Raw genomic sequence first — 20,000 nt, forward strand, 5'->3', positions numbered from 1 at the left:
AAAACTAGACTATCACTGAAACATTCCAGGTGACTAAAATGTGACTGCCACTAAATGAAAACTATTGAAGAGACTATATGACTGAAACGATTCCCCTCCTGGGAATCGTCATCAGCCCATCACCCCGGGAACAAATGGATGACTCATGTCATAGCTGGCCGTCCCGGCCGCCCCATCCTCTCCGTATAACTCAATAACAACAGCTCAACGCGATCAGCTAAAAAACGGAACGATAGATGCCATTACCGGTTCTGCCCTGCCTCCCTGCAGCACGACTGCCTGCGTGGCACTCGATCAGAAAAACTCATGAATAATGTTATCTGGTTTCATATAGTTAGCATTTTTATCACTCTAACACTGTGTTTCCTGCTGAAGGGCTGGGGTTGAGGAGTGCACGAGGAGGGAGCCTCATTGTCATGCACATGCATCCTCCTCTTATCAGGGGTTGCCGTGCCTCATTGGTTCACTGTATAGGAAGCTGCCTTCCATTTATTTCTCAGACACAGCAGAGCGTGACCCTGCCCCCGTCTTGTGAAACTTATGGAACTTGTTCTATGCCGTCTTTCCTGCTCAACTTCCTGGACAAACTGGGCAATGGCCCTTAGACAATTACAGGGGATCTGCACTCGGCACTCTCTCCGAAATGAAAGCCATTATCTGGCAGCATTAATGTTAGCTGACCGACCGCGGTTGGAGACCAAGCTGAGGAAGATCTCTGACACCCATGGAGGCTTACACGTACGGCCCTGTTTGTGGGGTTCTCTGACACCCATGGAGGCTTACACGTACGGCCCTGTTTGTGTTTTTCCGCAAACATTATTATACGTATTTTGTGTTTTGAAAAACGAGAAATGGGAGACATAATGCAAAAATAAATGAGCGGCTGCAGACCGTAGCCACGCTACCCATCAACATCTGCGGTTCCACTAATTGGTCTCCCAAAATGTCCACATGTACACATCACTGGGTTTGAGCAGCAAACACACAACGTGTGACACAAGCACACCCACACACACACACACACACACACCCCCACACACACACACACACACACACACACACACACACACACACACACACACACACTCCCCTGTGGGAATTTCCAAGCTGCGTCCTGTCAAGGGATGAATCATCTGCGTTTACCATCTACCAAAATGGTCTTAGCAGCAGCATGGAGATGCAGGAGTGACTGTGAGAGAAGCTCAGATCAAGCTATAAGAACAGCATGGCTGACAGCAGCATGCAGAGCTGCTGAACACGTCGATGAGGTTAACCAGGTTTGATCCCGACTCAGGGAAACTCTTCCCAAGTCTCCTCCACACACAGAGGACGATCACTGTGTAGGTTAGCTGGAGTGGAAAACCCAGTGGAGGGCACAGCATGCAGGAGGAAAGGACAGATCACATCCACGTACTCAAAGGATGGGTAGAATGAGTCGACAGAGGGAGAGAGAGAGAGACAGAGACAGGAAGGGACGAAAAGAGTTAAGAAGTGAAAGAGAGCAGCGCTAAGAGAAAAATAAAACATATTCCATGTCCTCTTGACCAGCCCAGAGAGCTGAAATGATACAATAAATAAAATATGTCAGCCTTGTGAGATAGCTTCGTGGGTCAGCAGGGAAAGGTGAGCAAATTTCCATGCAGAAGCACCCGCAGCCGTTGGAACAGACAGAGAGAGAGAGTCATAAATCTCCCGCAGCGAGAGTGGGGTCAGGCAGACAGACAAAGTGTCAAAGAATGTTGCTGGGCACGTGGGGGAAAGGAAAGGTAGGTATACCTATCATGGCCAGCCACCCCCCACCCCCTCACCCCCCCACCCACCCCTGGCTCCTGGAATGAAACCTCCGCGAGGTCGGGATCTCATGCTGTGACAGAGCAGACCACGCGGCATCCTCATTTGCATACCACAGCTCCGCATAATCACAAGAAACTAGCATTCTGTAAAGTGGAGCGCTGGCTGTGCAGTGGGATGCGAGATGTGCCACGCACACACACACACACACACACACACACACACACACACACACACACACACACCTGTGCAAGGGAATGTGTGCTCCTGAACGGGTGACAATGACAGAAAGAGGTATAGAGTGGTGGGAGAGAGAGAGAGAGAGAGAGAGCTATATATGAACAGATAGGAGGGGGGGTGAGCTGATCAATGGAAGGAATGACAGAATAAGCACACAGTGAGCTGTAGAGACAGAGAGATAGCGGTAGGGGAGCACAGAATTCGCAGGAGGTGCACAAGAGAGATGGAGGGTCAGGTGGTTGGAGGTCAAGCAGTGAGCAGCGCTCTTCACCGTTTGAATGCACAAACAAAAGGAACAGAACAGAACAACACAACACAGTGACACTTTGTACCCACAGAAAAGGCCCTGCTGTTTCTACCTTTACACTGTGTACACACTTCTTTTCTTTTTCTGTGCTGTCACACGGGAAAAAAGGGCTGTGTTGTCGAATTGTTTTGTTGTTTTGGTGTGCGTGTGTGTGTGTGTGTGTGTGTGTGTGTGTGTGTGTGTGTGTGTGTGTGTGTGTGTGTGTGTGTGTGTGTGTGTGTGTATGTGTCTGTGTGTGTGTGCAAAACTGGCTTGAGATGCCAGTTTCACTACAAACTCTTTTAAGTGTTTTTGTCAACAACAAAAAAGTTTGACTCGAGATTACTGCCAACATTTTCAAAGATCCCCCTGCTTATTCGCCCCTTATCGTCCCTTGCATAATCTTACCCCTTCTCTATAAATACACTGACTTGAGTCTCTCTCTCTCACCATCCCATTCTGTGTTTCTCTTTGTCCTCCACACTCAGAAAGCAGATGCTGGTGGTTCAGCTCTGCTTGGATGTGAATGCTAGGGAGCTATTGCTCAGTTGTGACAGCCCCTCTGATGCTGGTACAGTACAGTGAAAAGGGGCCTGGGGAATGGCCCACTTCAAGATACCCTTTTAGCCATACGTATCTAGACAGAAATAGTCCAACGCCGTTTCTTCTCAGCTGAGAATGGAGCAGAACTCAAAGCAACAGAGATGAATGCCAACACTGTGCTATTTTTATCTTCTGAGGAAGAGTGGGCTCGGTGACGGATACATGTGCTAGCTGCGCGCTTACACCCAACACGTTATTAGTGAATCCTGTCCCCATTTACTGCATGTCCCCATTGGGGATGGCTGTCACCATCACATTTGTATTTCTGCCGTCTGTCTGCTGTGATCACTCCAGTATAGTTTCGGCAACAATGGCTATTACTTGGACTTCGCCAATCACAAGCGGGCTGAAAGCCACAGGCAGCGGTTAACCCATCATACCATCTTAACTTCACCCCCCCACGCTGGCCTCCTCTCATCGCTTCTCCTCCACCAGGGTATAAAGAGAGACATTTCACGTCTAATTAATGCACAGGATGGTTGTATAAAACGGCTAATGAGGCTGTGATCACGGTGGCGTGAAGGCAAGAGGAAGAAGGGGTGGGTAGGTGTGTGTGGGGGGTGATTGAGCTGAGATCTCAGCTCCAGGAGAAAGACTGTGAGCTCCACAGTTATTATCCTGTCATATAAGGGGAGACCGCGGGGAGACGAGGATGAACGCTAGTTTGGTCCTCATCTTGACGTTCTACAAGATAGTGCCCTCAGCATTTCTTTTTTTTTTTTTTTTGCAGATTTCAATTTTTTTTTTTTTTGGGTCCAGATAGCATTTCTCTGGTACAGATATCTCAGAATGTCACCTACATAATGGCATGATGTATACTGTATATGGATGGCTCTAGTGGGTATAATGTGGGAAAAGTAACTGCTCGTCACTCACCATTTCACATCCAGAGGTGATGCACCCGTCAACATCAATTCAGGTCACATTTAAATAAAAACGGATCCAAAAAATCTGGGACTTGTTTTAATGAATGCAATGTTATTTTATTCATATGGTAGAGCGTATCGACTCCCTACTTTTCCATTGACCCTGGTGAACAACACCATGCAGGACATCGTCTGGTTGACATGCCAATAAAATAAGTGCATCTAATGTCCAATCCTGTGTGCTTCTGCTTTATTGCCATTGTCACTGCATCTTTCTTTATTATAGTTTATTGTAGTTTAAAGTTTAAACTTGTTTAAACTTTAAACATTGTTGAAATGAACTATCTCCTTTGGGAACGGAGAGAGTGGAAACGGACAGAAAACGTGTGGATTGTAAGCGTTAAGAGTAAGACTGAAACCAGCCTGTTCACAAGCTCACAACGTGACTTGCCGATCGTCTATTGCCCATTAAGAGATTTTTGTGTAGAAGGAAAAAAGTAGAGTAGAGTAGAGGGCCAAGTACAACCCTGGGGGCCTCGGTCAACAAAGTATACAGTATAGTATAGGGTTTAAGTGGTCAAAACTCTGTCACTGAAGAGCTGACATCTTCACTAAACACATAATCCGAACATCTGTCTGCATACTGAACATGGGGAGGATTCAGGGGCTACAGAAACCAACCTGCCTGGAAAAGGCAGATTGTGCCTATAGTGTGTAATTGTCTTCAGGTAAGAACGCTTCAGAACTCCCATCCCGAACCGCCTGCCTGCCCCCCTCAGCATAGCTCCTTCAGGTAAGAACGCTTCAGAACTCCCATCCCGAGCCGCCTGCCTGCCCCCCTCAGCATAGCTCCTTCAGGTAAGAACGCTTCAGAACTCCCATCCCGAACCGCCTGCCTGCCCCCCTCAGCATAGCTCCTTCAGGTAAGAACGCTTCAGAACTCCCATCCCGAACCGCCTGCCTGCCCCCCTCAGCATAGCTCCTCTGGCAGTATGAATGATCTAGCACGCTGGCATCTCTCTACACCAGCTGCTCATTACTCCCAACACATCTGCTGGTGAGTGGGGACACTCGCTCTCCATCTCCGCTAACGCTGCCTCACCTCATGTTTGTGCATCACTCTTTCATTCACATGTACAGTATGTTATGTCTCTAAAAAAAAGACCACCATCCCACAGCAATTGGCTGAGAGAAATTCCCCCCAAAACAGTGCTATATGGCAGCAGCAGCAGCAGCCGTAAACTAAACTGCTCTATGCACATGCACAGCATAATGAATTACACACAGCATACCCCCCCCAGACACAATAGCTGATTGCATGCCAGAGGTGCTTTCTGCTCACCTGTGCAATCTCATAGAGCAGCTTGTAGTGTTCCTCTCTCTTCTGTAAAGTGCACAGATTGCAGCCCATTATAGTCGTCGTGGAAACACACCACAGCCGTTCCAATTCTCCCCGAGCGGTGGCACGGACACAGGGGGGGGGGTCACCCTCCAGACCAGACCAGAGGAGCGCTGGTTCTTCTCATCAGTCCGTGGCGGGCATCTCTCCTCTCCCACGCACGCTCACTCACACAGCCTTCATAACCCGACAGAGCACAACCACACACGCACTCGTACGTACGCACTATCCCAGCCTGAGACACGCCAGGCTCCAACCTGTCCGACAGATGAAACCTTCTGATGTGAGCCGTGCGGGATCAGCTTCAACGGGAGGCAGTGGTGATGAGAGTAGCCGTTTCAGCATCAGCCGGTGCATCCAGTTGGTCCCCTCTATCTCTCTCTTTCCCTCTCTCACAGCAGCACCATACACACACACAGACACATGCCAGAGTTGTGACTCCCGCTCACTGAGACACTCCCCCCTTTCTCCCTCTCTCTCTCTGTCTCAGTCTGGCCGCCGCACATGACTACGCTGACAACACCTCATGAATAACAAGGAAGACAGGTGGGATTATTCATGAGGGAGGTGGGGCCAGGGGGGAGGGAGGAGGGACTTGTGAGGAGGGAGGAGAGAAAGGAGAGATAGAGTGAGCGAGTGAGAAACCAAGAGAGAGAGAGCTGTGGAGCGAGGCTGTGTAGCACAGAAACACAATGCGCTCCTTTGTGTGTGAGCGGCACCTCTGAGGAGCGCGACAGAGACGGAGCCCCACGGCACAGCGACCCACAGCCGCCGCATCCCCGAGAGCTGTGTGAGGAGGCTGTTAGACCTGGCCATGCATCCTGCATCAGAAGCCAATTTGCCCGCGGTTTGTTTGTTTGCTTCGGGTGCGTTTACAACATTTTATTTACAATAGACAATTAAAAATAAATAAAAACTAAACATTGCAAAGGTCACCGAGAGATGATCGGCATGAGAAGCAAAGGGTGGCATAGTTTCAAATTCCACAGACACAACGCAGAGATAAGGCAAGAGTCAACATTCCAGCTGATCGCTGCTCATCAGAAGACTGCAGTGTGTTTGATCAAACCACGTCAAAATCAGTGTACATGAAGATAACAACAACAAACCACGTAATTTGAAACTGTAGTCGACTGACAATCAACGGTCAATGCAGCAAACTAGCAATCAACACATTACATCCAGACTTTATAGAAAACGGATTGACCAGCATCAGGTCTTAATTCTCCGAGACTGTGTTAATGACAAGACAATAGACCCTCAGCCAGAAACCACCAACCCCCCCCCCCCACCGCCTTCACAAACAGGAAGCCGCACTAACGAGGAGTAATTGTTAACAAATTGGCCTCCCAGCCAGCAGTGGGGGCTTGACAAGCAGAATACAGCTAAGAGTAGATGAGCACTCATCAGCAGGCTGCCAGGCATTCCACCTCCCCCTCGGGGGATTCCGTAATCCGATTTCCCGGGTTTTAATTTTACTCGGCTGCCTGCCTGGGGCCAAGCCAAACAGCTACCTCCATCACGCACACCGCCATGATGATCACTAATACCATCCACCCAATCTCCCACCGTAGTAGTAGTAACCCACTGACCAAACCTTCGCTGGCCCTTCCTCACACACTCCAACCCTCTTCCTCCTCCTCCTCCTCACCACCACCACGTCAAAGCATCCGCAGTTGCCTGGCAATGTGACATGACATTCATGACAAGACATGCACTAAAGTGTCAATTTGACATCAAAGCCTCTTGTTGGGAGAAAAGAATATTGCATTTGGAGTACACAGGAGTGCGCGGGTGTTTGCGTGTGCAGGAGTGAGATTATATTACAAAGGACAATATGAGTCAGAAGCATCATTGCTCTTAGACATTGAGCTGTGCATCAAAAATACATGCGATGAGAAATGGAGGATCTATTTGTGGGTGCTGCTGCTCAGTACCGTTCAAACCAACAGGGACCATCAAGGGTTAAAGACAATATGCAGCACCGTATAGCGCTCTCTCTATGAGAAATTGCATCTGAGCCAGTCTTGCATCTTATATTTTTGAGTTTTTTTCCCACTTTGGTGGTTTATGAGTCAACATGCGGCACCTCTGTATACATCAGGTATTTTTTGCAGAGTATTCGCATATTTTGACATGCCCATGAATAAGGAAAGGAAGCTAGGGTTCCAAGTGGTAAAAAAAAGAAAAACATATCCAGAATGCAGCTTCGACCATCGCTGAATGAAAAACCACGGCCTGGGTTGCACTGCTACAGGGCTTAATGAACCCTCTCTGGCTCAGGGAGAGGGTCTTGGTTCGGCTGACACCGTGCAACGGCGCGGCTAGTGACCCCTAAAGGTTAACATGCACATTGGTCACCCTAATGGCCTTTCTCATCATCTGTGAAGCGAGACCGATACGGTAGCCCCCGCCTGCGGTCAAGCAGCACCACTCAATGGGACATGTAAAGTGAACGATGTTCCTTGGAGAGTGCATTAACACTGCTTTACGGCCATGCGGTCCATATTGTGACGTGGTGAATTTACCCTGTGACTGCATTTCCGATGTGACCCGAGGGCACACTGGCACATTATATACCAACAGTTAGTTAAAAGAAAACACTTTATTTTCTGACAAGGTGAGACTGTTCTGTATTTATAATTCATCACCCTGTGGCCATCAAAATGTATTTTCTGTAGAAGACCAGTATTAAAAGTAATTAATTGTCCCTTACTGAAATTTCACCCAAAGGCAGGATTTATAGCAGCCAAAAAGATAATAGTCCAATGCTGAATGGGAAGCAGAATTTAACATAGAAATTACAAAAAAAGATTGGACACATGTGGAAAATGCACCACTCATCTACCAATTCACCGATATGGAGGGAGTTCTCTAATCTTTGTAGATTTTTTTTATAATGGAGAAATTGACACACCGTTTGAGACTGTAGGAAGAACAAAAGGAGGACAAAATTGACTCTAAGACCGAACATAAACACTAAGGGTATGGGGGAATGAGGAACAACGGAAAATGGCTAGGATTATGATGTAATATGCAAATTCTGATACGCAATGTCGACTTTTTTCTTTTTGTGTTTATGTGTTTTTTCTTTTCTTCATGTTGTATTCGTTGAAAAAAATGAATAAAGAAAAAATAGTCCAATGCTGGAAACCCCCACATGACATTTCCAAAACAATGTCCAAAAATGACATAGCTTATCTGGAACTGTCTCCAGCAAGAACTAACAATGCTCTATAAGGCACAGTTTCACTATGGACGAGTCGAACGTAGTATCAAATCAGGTTTAGGGTTAGATCAGATCTTCTGACTTAATGATGCAATGGATGTGTTGTGTTAATAGGATGGTGGAAGGAGTAAGGGTTTGGTTAGTAATGGGATGATTAATGGTGGGTAAAGGGAGAAGGGTGGGCCATACAGGCGTTCAATTACGTTGATGTTGTACTGCTTGAAATGTATATTTGATTCCATGTGGAAAAGAAATCTTTAAAAAGTTAATGAGGGAAAATAATTGTCCTGACTCCTCACAGTCCAGAGTGTGTGTCTATCTCAACATCGGTATAGCTGGTTTGGGAACTCTTTTTTTTTTCGTTTTTTAAGACTATGACACATGTCACCGTTTCACCATGCAGTTCTTGGAGCTGAGCATTATTTTGTACACGCTCCGAGCTATGGATGAACATCCAGAATTTCACTGTGTATAAATTCTGGACCACTGGTGTGTGTCCTTTGACCTTTTGACCCATGCATTGTCCTTTGCTACTGTCCACTGGTCGTTCATCACTGGCCCACCACCGCTTGCCCGGCCGGGTGGAAAGGAGCCTCCCGATCGTGGCTCAGTTAATGGCCTTCACACACACACACACACACACTGGGGCATGTGGACAAGCCATTAGTTCTCATACAATGGATCTATTTTGAGATTTCTTCAATTGCATTTCTGACGAACCGATATTTGAGCTCACCTTTACACTAGGAGGGATGACCTCCAGCGGAGTGTGTAATGCAGGTATAATGTATGGCCATGTTGTAAACTATCACGTGCACACACGTCGCACGGACACACACGGACACTCACATGCGCGCGCCGCGCGCGCATATACAGTATACGCACACATACACATATACAGTATACATGCGCACACACAGATACCCGATACATTCACACAAGCACAAACACACAGGCACACCCAATACGCACCATGCACATGTCCACGTCTCCACACACACACACACACACACACACACACACACACACACACACACACACACACACACACCCACACAAACACAAACAGCATGACGTCAAAACAGCAGGACATAATCACTGCCAGTGTGGAATATGAACCCAGCACCATTGCCCATAAGCTCTGCATTTCCATCGATTTCATGTCCCAGGATAAATACCATCGACCGTCACTCACCCACATGCAAAACTTCAATCAAATCAATATTCCACCACATCTAAAGTCAAGGGGCTTGCATGAGTTGTGCCGGAATGAATGCCTGAGTCGTACAATTATCTTTAAAATATACAAATCTATTTTCAGGTGATTCGCTTTTTTCATGATGCATGCATGTCAGAAACTTTTGAACGCTACTGTATGCTTCGTCAAGTCGTCACTTTGATGAGAAGTAATAGTTGGCATGCGAGGGGGTGAGATGGTGTCGGCTCTTCAACTATGAAGTCTGAATGCGCTTTTAAGAAGACTGAGTGACAACCTTGAACTTTTAACATCAATGGGTCCTTTAAACGCAACACTTAGCATGTATGAGGTACTATAGAATGCGGAGCTGCATCGGCAGACATAACCCGCGTTGAGACCGCAACGCTGCCACCATCTCTACTAATGTGCATGGCAGAGACCCAAAGGGCAAAGTTCTACTTTGTCATACAACCGTGCCGCTCACAAAAAAGAACAAGCAACTCCAAGAGGATTGTTACGATACATAGCCTTAACCACTTAAACGCTATTAGCCAAATCTCATTGACGAAAATAGGCGATGGGCTATTTTCACTGACTGCTCGTTTTTCCCCAGAATGTTTGCCTACATAGACATGCCCAGAACAGGGGTACTAAGGTTCGAGTGGTTAAAATACAGGTCCATGCTGGTGGCCTGAAGAGAGATCGGTTTGTTAACACTCGCGTTTGCTTTCAGTAACCTTGACAACTGACACGAGAGCATGTGATAATGGCAGTGGACTTAATAAGTAGCAGAGATCACACATGCTTACTGCTTAGTGTCTTTGGCGATGCCTGTGAGGAATACCAAGTGTCCGTCTGCCTCCTCTCGTAAACAGGTTTGTTAAGGATGTATTGATGCGAGTCAGGTGAGTAGAGAATTCTCTTTGAAGAGTGAAACGCCATTCATGTGAATGGAGAGCAGTGGTTTTGTGATGTGACATGTGGCTCAGATGTGATCTGCGACTGCCACCATATCTAGGTCTCTCTCCCCCTGGGCATTGACATGACCTGATTGGGGAATAATTAAATGTGCCCCCTTTATGAATGAATCATCCCTGCTGCCTGCTTCTCAGATGACAGCCCTGATGGTAGTCGGTCCAATACGGGCAATACGCTAGGTATTTACACTAGGTGCTTATACTGTAAGCATACTGTATACGGTTAACACACACACACACACACACACACATGCCTGCCACACACACACACACACACACACACACACACACACACACACACACACACACACACACACACACACACACACACACACACTAGGGCTGTCAGTTCACCTCTATAATCCAATTCGAATTTCATTGCTTAATTATTTGTAATTTTCGAAAATATTCGAATATTTACATTGTTTATTTTAGCTCATATTTAGCCTATAATAATACACGTGGCTGGCATGTCTTGTGAGTTTTGGGAAGTGCATAGTTTTGACAGGTCTGCCTTCTGTGGACAGTGAAATCCTGACCATTAAACACGGGCAGAGGCAACGATAAAATCTATCATTCATTGTGAAGCCAGCAACATGTTGATGCAAACAGACGTGTACAGTAGCTGCTCGGCCTGCTCCAAATGATATTAGCATTCGTCTGTGTCTGCCCGTGTAAACGCAGCATCGAGTGTGTTATTAAGGAGGACTCCTTGGCTTCTAACGATATGGACCAGAGTTAACTAATGTTAGCTCCCATGCTAACTAGTTGCTACCCTCGTCAGAAACAACACCACAGATCGGGTGGAAGATGCTGATATCACTTTGCTTGTGCCCGTGGATGGGAAATGAGATTTAAAAGGCTATAGAAGCGTGGATGAAAGGCAAGCACAGATGTGCAATAAAGTTGTCGTGAGACTGTATTATGATTTTCGTTCTACCGGCGATTTCTGTCTGCGTAGTATACTAGTATCTATGTATGTGTTACAAGGGTTTGTGTGTCTGTGATTAAATGTGCTACAGCCAGTAAGCCCGCCCACCCTGTAGACTGTCTCTGATTGGCTTACCCTGAAATCTGGCCCTACTTTAGCCAATCAATGACCTCTTCTGCGACGTGACCGGCGTGCACCTTTTCACATGCAGTGGAAGCGGCCGGGGAGATTTCACAGCGGTAGATGCGTTACTCAATACATTTAGTGAGAGGATAAAATAACATAAAACAAAATAAAAATATTAAATAGAATTAATAAATTATAAAAGCTCCATTCGAATGGCAATTTTAGCTTTCGAATATATATATATTTTTTAATATTCGAATTTCTTTCATATTATGAAATTCGTTCTGACAGCCCTAACACACACACACACACACACACACACACACACACACACACACACACACACACACACACACACACACACACACACACACACACACACAGGTGGGTGCTTCAAAAGCCGGCATGACCAGACCGTGGGAAGCCAGCCAAAACATGTCTCTCGATGACAATAAATAATGCAAAAAGGCGTGAATCATTCATTCATGTGGGAATGTGTCCGTGGATATAAATAGCACACATGGGCTGTTATGCACGATTGCCATGCATTGCTGCTTTTCAAGCAATCGACACAATAGCCGTCTGAATCAGTCTGAACAGACAATTCAGTGCCATTTCTGCCTATACGCAAAAATGTGACTATTCGTCGCCCATGTAAATTACAGAGATTAATTATGGATTAGTGAGTCAACTGACCCTCTGCTTAGCATAAGATGTTATTCTCTCTAGTAATACCATCTGCCTACAGAAGTGACATTGGGATGATTTATACAACAGCTAGTTCCAACCATGCATTGTGATTGGCCGAGAAGAGAAGCATTTGGAAATGGGAGCCGTGCCAAGCCCCAACAACGGGTAAATCACTGGTAAATGTATCACTCCGTGATACGTTGTGGACCAGTCCAGCTGGCGTTAAGTTGCCTATAGCAATGGAAAACAATGGGGAGCTACTTTGGATGAAAGCAAAAGCCATGCGTGATTGGCACCTGTGCAGGGTGAAGGCCGTGCCTATGCCTAATAACCACGATAAAGCACTACTTCTAGTGGCTTGCTTTAGTATAATTAAATTCTTCCCCATTAAATAAAACGAAAAAATAAATAAATAAACTGTGATGATCTATAACTTGGAACTCACCTAAACTTTATTTCTTACCATAAAATTCAGTCCCTTGTATGTTACAGTAGTCAATTATTTTAATCTGCGGTGGAAACATGTTGAAAAAATACAAGCGAGGCCCTCTTTGATTGGGGACCATTTGTCAGCCACATAAACATTGTATGCCACCAAAATACTAATGAAGCTCTTTAATGAAACATCATACCAGCTCCAAGGTGTTTTTCTCCACACAAAGGAAACAAGTGACATACGCACAGACCTCTCACGTCTTCCATACAGCACAATTAACCTGGTTTCCCCTCCGTGTAGATGAGACAAACTGCTTCCTCTGACATTGTGTATTCTCTCTCACCTAATGTCTATCAATAAAGTTCACTTCTCTTTTTCCACAACAATACAAAATGATTTAAACAGCATTTAGCTGAATGTGAGCAATTATAATACCCAACTTCTGCAATAATAGTTCATAAGTTACCTTTTTGCACTAAAGAAATTAAAAGAATATATAGTGTAGTGGTACCAGTGGTTCCCAAACGTTTGAGCTCGAGACCCAAAAGAGGAATTAGTTTGCCCTGGACCCACAATAGCAGTGACAATAGCAGAGCTTGTAGATTGGCTATTTTCACTACTTCTTGAACATTTGATATGTAATTTGTGGTATTTCTTTGATTTTACTATTTGATTTATTTTTAATTTATGATATACTGTATATATATTATATTTCTTTTGCTTTTTTTGGGAATGTTTTTTGAAAATGTGGGACCCATAAAAATGTGTTTTTCCCAGTGTTTGGGAACCAGTGCTGTGCTCACTCTGTCGTGCACCAGTGCAGCGAAACTAGCAAGGCTTGAAGGCATAGCATATAACACCGCGTTGTGTTTACAGAACAAACCAATGTAAATGTTTTTTTTTAAGTAGTGGTGGCGTTTACCTGCGGAAAGACCACTCGACCGGGATGTTTTTTTTGGGATGCCAAAACAAATAAAATACAGTGAGAGGACAATGTGTTTCTGCAGGTAAGGGGTTGGTCTTTGACTTGGTTTGAGAACCACTGACATAAATGTACTAAATGTACGTTTTTCATAAAACTATTACAATTTACTTGAGATATATATATATATATATATATTGAGAGATATATGCCACCTATAGTGCGACATGTATAAGTTGTCTGATTAGCCAATACAATGTAAGATATCCAAGAGAGAAAAAGCATGCCCTCTCACATTCAAATGTATATAAATTATTTCCTAATGATTAGTTCATCATTGACTAATAGCTTATACTTAATTTATAAGTGAGAAAAGAAAGGCAATATTTCATTCTAACCCCTCCATGAAAAGGCCTCGTTGTCCTGAACCCTTATCAATCATTTATACATTATGGATCAATAGTGTGGACTTAGACTGTTTTTCGTCTGTGGCATATTGGATACGTTAATTTTAAAGTTGATTCAAATAATTCAAGATACAACCATGAGGAAAAACAAAACAAAACAAAAACAAAACAGCCAATATGGGTGTGATAAAACTTGAGCTGGAAATACAGTAACATTATCTCTTCCAGCCAGCCAAAGATAAACAGACCACAGGAGTGTCACGATGTAGACCAAAATAGAACTTCCAAAAGCTCCAGAAGCTACTAGAAAAAGACATATCGGAAAGCTCATCTCCAACCTATCACAAGCAGTCGTCTCGTTTTGGACAGGGGACATTTCAGGTATATAAAGAGCAGAAAGTGCCATAGTTATTGTACAGCAGGTCTACATTTCTTCTGAAACTGAAGCAACCACAAAGCAACCATGGGGGACAAGGACATGTGGTCAGATCAAGAACGTACCCTGATTCAATACATCTTCACCACTCTGGACTATGAAGAAGTTGGATCTGATGCTCTGTCCAGGTATAGACTTCTTCTCCATCAATATCAGATCATCATCAGCTGTTACGTCTTTGTTAACATGTTTTGTGACCATTCCCTTCAACATCATTTAAAATGTAAACCTAATCTGACATTTCTGAAATCGTTTTCCCCAGGTGTCTGATTGTGTACCCCTGGTGCCTGCGGTACTTTGGTGCCTTTGGTAACTTGTACACTGCCAAGGACATAATCGAGAACCCAAAGATCGCAGCCCACGGTGTCAAGATTGTGCACGGTCTGGACAGGGCTCTGCAGAACTTAGACAACCTCAAGGAAACTTATAAGGAGTTGAGTACTCTGCACTCCGAGGTGCTGCACGTCGATCCCGACAACTTCAGGGTAATTATAATAATGTTATGCTTATATGAACTTGCACCTTCAAATTCACCAGGGAAATGCATACACATGTATAAAGCTCTGAAGAAACGCTGTGGCGTCAATATTTAGGGCACAAGCCATTTCTTTGACTCCCTTTTTTGCTGCCAAATAATAGTTTATCTATTATTTATTACAACTTACTTACACTTCTTTTTAACTGTTTTCTCAGCCGTTGTCTCTGACATTTTGGCTATGATGAATATGTACTGAAAATTGGAGGGGATGCATGTAGTATGTATGCGTTCATGTTTATACAATGCCACACTCCCTTCTCCACCACCATGCCATGACTTACAGTAATGATGAAAGCAGGTGTACAAATGTACGCATGCATTTAGTGTGAATATGGCATAAAGGTAACTAGTTTAAAACAAGAGGGTTGCGCACATCCAGTCCCTGACTCCCTCACTGGTGCTGGACAAAAGTTTGATACAGTGAATTAGAAAGGGAAGTCCACACAATCGCTGTTGTGCGAAGTTCCCTTTCTTCTTCACAGCATAAATATCTACAGTAACCATGTTTTTCTATGCCCCACAGCTGTTTTGTGACGTCCTCTCCATCGTCGTTGCCGGCAAGCTGGGCATCCAAACTTTCACACCTGAAATGCAGTCAGCCTGGCAGAAGTTCTTGGGCGCAGTGTGCTCTGCTCTGAGCAGGCAGTACTACTAGAAGTCCATATGGGACTCTGGGCCTGGAGAATGAGAGGCAAGCATGATCCTTTGGCTGGATAAGTGCTGCATTCGTACTTGTTGCCCACTGGGTTATTTGAATCTACACTGGAAACATCTGGAAAATAATAAATTGGAAATAAATACCAGGAATTTGAGTAATTTGTGTCTGACTGCGTGTTTGTGAGTGTGTGTATGTGTGTGTGTGTGTGTGTGTGTGTGTGTGTGTGTGTGTGTGGTGTTACTGGTGGTGTCTATGGGTTTGGTCCCAAGAGGTAGTGCAGTAGTCACACACGTGGACTCTGTGTCACACCCCATTTTAAAATGACGCTACACATATTAACCAGTTAACAGTTTCTCTCTTCAATATTACTTTCCGAAAGTAAAAAGGTTAGAAAAGTACTGTATTTGAAGTATAGTATACTACTACTACTACTACTACAACTACTACTAGTAAAATATACATTAATTATTTATTATGTCTCCCGTCTTTCCACAAAATAATAGAAAATGCTCGATAGTGGGCTCAATAAGCCTGATCAATAAGGTGCTCTTTATCAATAAATCACACACGTGCAGAAGTGAGTGGTGAAACTCCCCGGGGGGCCGCCCCACGTCCGAAACGGTTGAGAAATGACAGAGTTACCGTGTGGGGGTCCCTCTACTGTACTGTACTGTCACTGTACTGTACTGGCACACCCGAAATCATCACATATACAGTTAATATGTGCGTGTGTGTTTGTGTGTGTGTTAAGTTGCGCACAGGTGGTGAAAAACAACTATGCTGTTTTCGTGCTCAGACCCACCCAGGAAGCCAGGCAGCCACACACATAGCTCCGTAAGGGAGTGGTTGCACCACTCAAAAGATTAACAAGCTCCATCCCTCATAGTCAAATGGTGTGTGAAAATTGTGTGTGTGACTACTGTACAGCCTACTTGACCAATCCATTAATATTGGCCAACACAGATCCAATATTAATGGATTGCATTTTTACCAGCTGCTGCCTGTGTGAAGCATAGCGGAGCTGGTTTATGAACGATCGTTTTTCCTTTCTGGACTAGCAAGCTATCTCTCTCATTGCTGCCATAGTGCCCGTACTAGCAAGCTATCATATTTATCATATTGGCTGCCTCGTCTCTCGGCAACCAGCCACTTTTTGCCTCTAGCCGACCTCTTAACCATGGGATGCTAGCTGAACGTCATGAAGTCAAACCATCAGACACTACTTTTATGAAACTAAAGTCAAAGACAGCGAGTGCTGCTGATGATACGAACTGGTAATGACGCGGCCAACGGGATGCTAGCTGAACGGCCATGAAGTCAAACCATTCAACACTAGGTTGATGAAACTGGAACCCACCACCATGATGCTTCAGAATTATTTAGGCTAACTCATTTGAGCATGAACAGTACAGCGCAGCTAAACAGTGCGTGGACCTGCATGAGAGCACACCCGCTACATTAATGGGTAACAGTAACACATTTGAGTCTCAGTCAAGTCACTGTACCCGTGGACCCCCACGCAGACTACCGCGGACCCGCCCCGTGCCGACCTCCGCAAGGGCCCCCCGGTGTACCCGCAGACCCCCACACAGACTACCACGGACCCGCCCCGTGCAGACCTCCGCAAGGGCCCCCCGGTGTACCCGCAGACCCCCACACAGACTACCACGGACCCCTGCGGTAGTCTGAAGAAGAAGAGTCACCAATCAGCCTAAAAGACGATAAAATAAAGCAGCAATCTCTCTTGACATTTTAAATAAAATGTTTTCAAACAGTAGCCAACAAATCCTGAGTAATATGTAATATGTGCTATTTTTACAAAGTAAATAGGTATATTACTGTTTTGGCTGAGTAATACCTTACACTATCCGTTAATGGTTAAAGTAATAATGTAACGGACCCAGAGTTCATACTTTTATTTTGTCATGGTGTTTAATGTGGTGACAGCAAGTCATTTATTTTGAAGGAATCGTACCAGCTGTTAGTCATCTCTTGATTGAATCAAGCTCAGCTGTGGCAGGGGTTTAAACCTGAACTCTACCTGACTGCCTCAGATTCAAGGAAAGGCTTGAAGGGAACAAGGTAGCAGCATGGAGCTGATGGAGGTTTCACAAATGTTTGTTTGATATGTACCATGGTCACGGAGGGATAAGGAAAGGACAGACAAAGGATGGAAAAGGCATCAAACATGGAAAGAGTGAGTTTCTTGATTGTGTCAACAATCACCAATCTACTATGCAAATGTATGGAACGAGAGTTTAATAGTTAATAGTTAATTTAATAGTGTATTTCAGTCAGAGCTTCAGAGGGACCTCTACATTCAACAGAAGGTTTTAGCACCCAGCTGGAAGGGGGACAAGGTACATTTCTGATTGCACTGTTAGTGGTCTTATTGTTGGACTTATGTGGCCATGTATTTTTCTAATGTTTGTGTAAAGGTGTATCGTATTATGTTCTCTGCTGTCATTTTGATAATTGTTTATGGATTATTGATTTATGCATCGTTTGATGTGTGTATTTTTATGCGTTTTTTTCTTTGTAGTTTCCACAATGAGATATGAAAAAACTTTTAAAACTCACCCTTTTATGGCCAGCTGGGTCCGCTACAAATAATATTACAGTAATATATTACTAGTAACAACACTGTTGACAATGACCATGGCCAAATAATTTAATTTCCCCTTGATAAAAAATAAATACAAAAATAAGAAAGAAAACTACCGGTAATTAAAAAAAACCCTGAAGAAAGGCAGTATTTCACAAGGCCATAGTTTTCAATGTTCCAATAACATATTCGGATATGTTAATTTTAAAGTTGTGTCAAAAACTTAAAGATACAACCATATGTGAAAAACAAAAAGAAAACAGCCAATATGGGTGTGATAAAACTTGACCTGTAAACAACATTAACCAGGTTTCCCAAAGAGATTTTGGGTCGTGCGTAGCTTACACAGGCACATGCCCAGGAGGCCGTCAGAAGGCTGCATGCAGTAGAAGGTAACACGTTTCTTGAAAGCAGTAGATGGTTACAGTGGTGCAGACAATTAGGCATTACGACTGGCTTTGGAGCCTTTGGGAAACAGACAGACAGAGAATTGCAAATAGCCTACTGTAGGTGGCATAGATAGCCTATAGGCCTACTGTTAGACGTCTATGCATGCAAGCAGTCCAAATAGCCTACGTTTGGATGCATGAATTAAATAGTGTCGAGGTGATATTTCATGTCGGCAATAAATGTAGGCATATATACTGGTATGAAAACACCATAGATTCCCAATTATGCAGTAAGTAAATTCAATAGAATAACATATGATTGTGGGATAATAGGCCTATATACAGTATATTAAATAGGTTATAATCGGCATCACAACTCGGTCTCTCTCTCTATAGAAACTGACAAGTCACTCAACCATGCTCTCTCGCATTTTGAGACACACAGAGAGAGAGAGAGAGAGAGAGAGAGGGGGGGTCTTGGGGCAGCAGTGAAGTCACTAAAAAACAAGTAAGATGATATTTCAACAAGATGTCTGGAGCTCTGCTAATCCCTGAATCTGAGTAATAATGACATAGCTAGGTCATGAAAAAAGGGGGTAAAGAAAGGGTATGTACAGTCAGTTACCAATTCAACAGGCTTAAAGCTATAGTTAATTGTCAGTGTTATTTTATTGACAGGTCAGGCCGGCCTGGCCGGTAGGCCTACACAGCGCAGCAGTGCCCTTCATTTGCAAGCGCATTATAAAGAAGTTGCGTGGAAAAATCGGTTAAGTCTGGCATCGATTGCTAGGGCTCTCCAACCAGTTTGTGTGTCAGGCAAACTCGCTGTGCATGTTCTCTTTGGGAAAACCGGCCATTATCTCTTCTAGCCAGCCAAAGATAAACAGACCACAGGAGTGTCATAATGTAGACCAAAATAGAACTTCCAAAAGCTCCTAGAAGCTACTAGAAAAAGACATATCGGAAAGCTCATCTCCAACCTATCACAAGCAGTCGTCTCGTTTTGGACAGGGGACATTTCATATATATAAAGAGCAGAAGGTCCATAGTTATTGTACAGCAGGTCTACATTTCTTCTGAGACTGAAGCAACCACAAAGCAACCATGGGGGACAGCATGTGGTCAGATCAAGAACGTACCCTGATTCAATACATCTTCACCACTCTGGACTATGAAGAAGTTGGATCTGATGCTCTGTCCAGGTATAGACTTCTTCTCCATCAATATCAGATCATCATCAGCTGTTACGTCTTTGTTAACATGTTTTGTGACC

The 20,000-nt window shown here is 44.3% G+C and overlaps 2 protein-coding genes across 3 annotated transcripts in view; one reads left to right on the forward strand and one right to left on the reverse strand.

Moving 5' to 3' along the window:
* LOC308314724 (PDZ domain-containing RING finger protein 4) overlaps positions 1-20,000 on the reverse strand; it is a 156,436-nt gene that overhangs the window by 64,398 nt on the left and 72,038 nt on the right. Inside the window, exon 1 of one of the 2 annotated variants that reach the window (XM_080762385.1) lies at positions 5,129-5,340. The exons of the other annotated variant lie outside the window; for it this stretch is intronic. Within the exon in view, the coding sequence (XP_080618511.1) occupies positions 5,129-5,197 (69 nt within the window). The 5' untranslated portion in view covers positions 5,198-5,340. Of the gene's footprint in view, positions 1-5,128; positions 5,341-20,000 lie in introns of those variants that run through there. 2 annotated transcript variants of the gene reach the window in all.
* LOC308314725 (hemoglobin subunit beta-2-like) lies at positions 14,530-15,754 on the forward strand. Its single transcript, XM_080762386.1, has 3 exons — positions 14,530-14,665; positions 14,800-15,022; positions 15,599-15,754. Exons 1-3 carry the CDS (start codon positions 14,565-14,567, stop codon positions 15,728-15,730), a joined length of 456 nt encoding a protein of 151 aa, XP_080618512.1. The 5' UTR covers positions 14,530-14,564; the 3' UTR covers positions 15,731-15,754.

This window comes from Protomyctophum bolini (genome assembly GCF_963924005.1).
Source record: "Protomyctophum bolini genome assembly, chromosome: 4".
NCBI lineage: Eukaryota > Metazoa > Chordata > Actinopteri > Myctophiformes > Myctophidae > Protomyctophum > Protomyctophum bolini.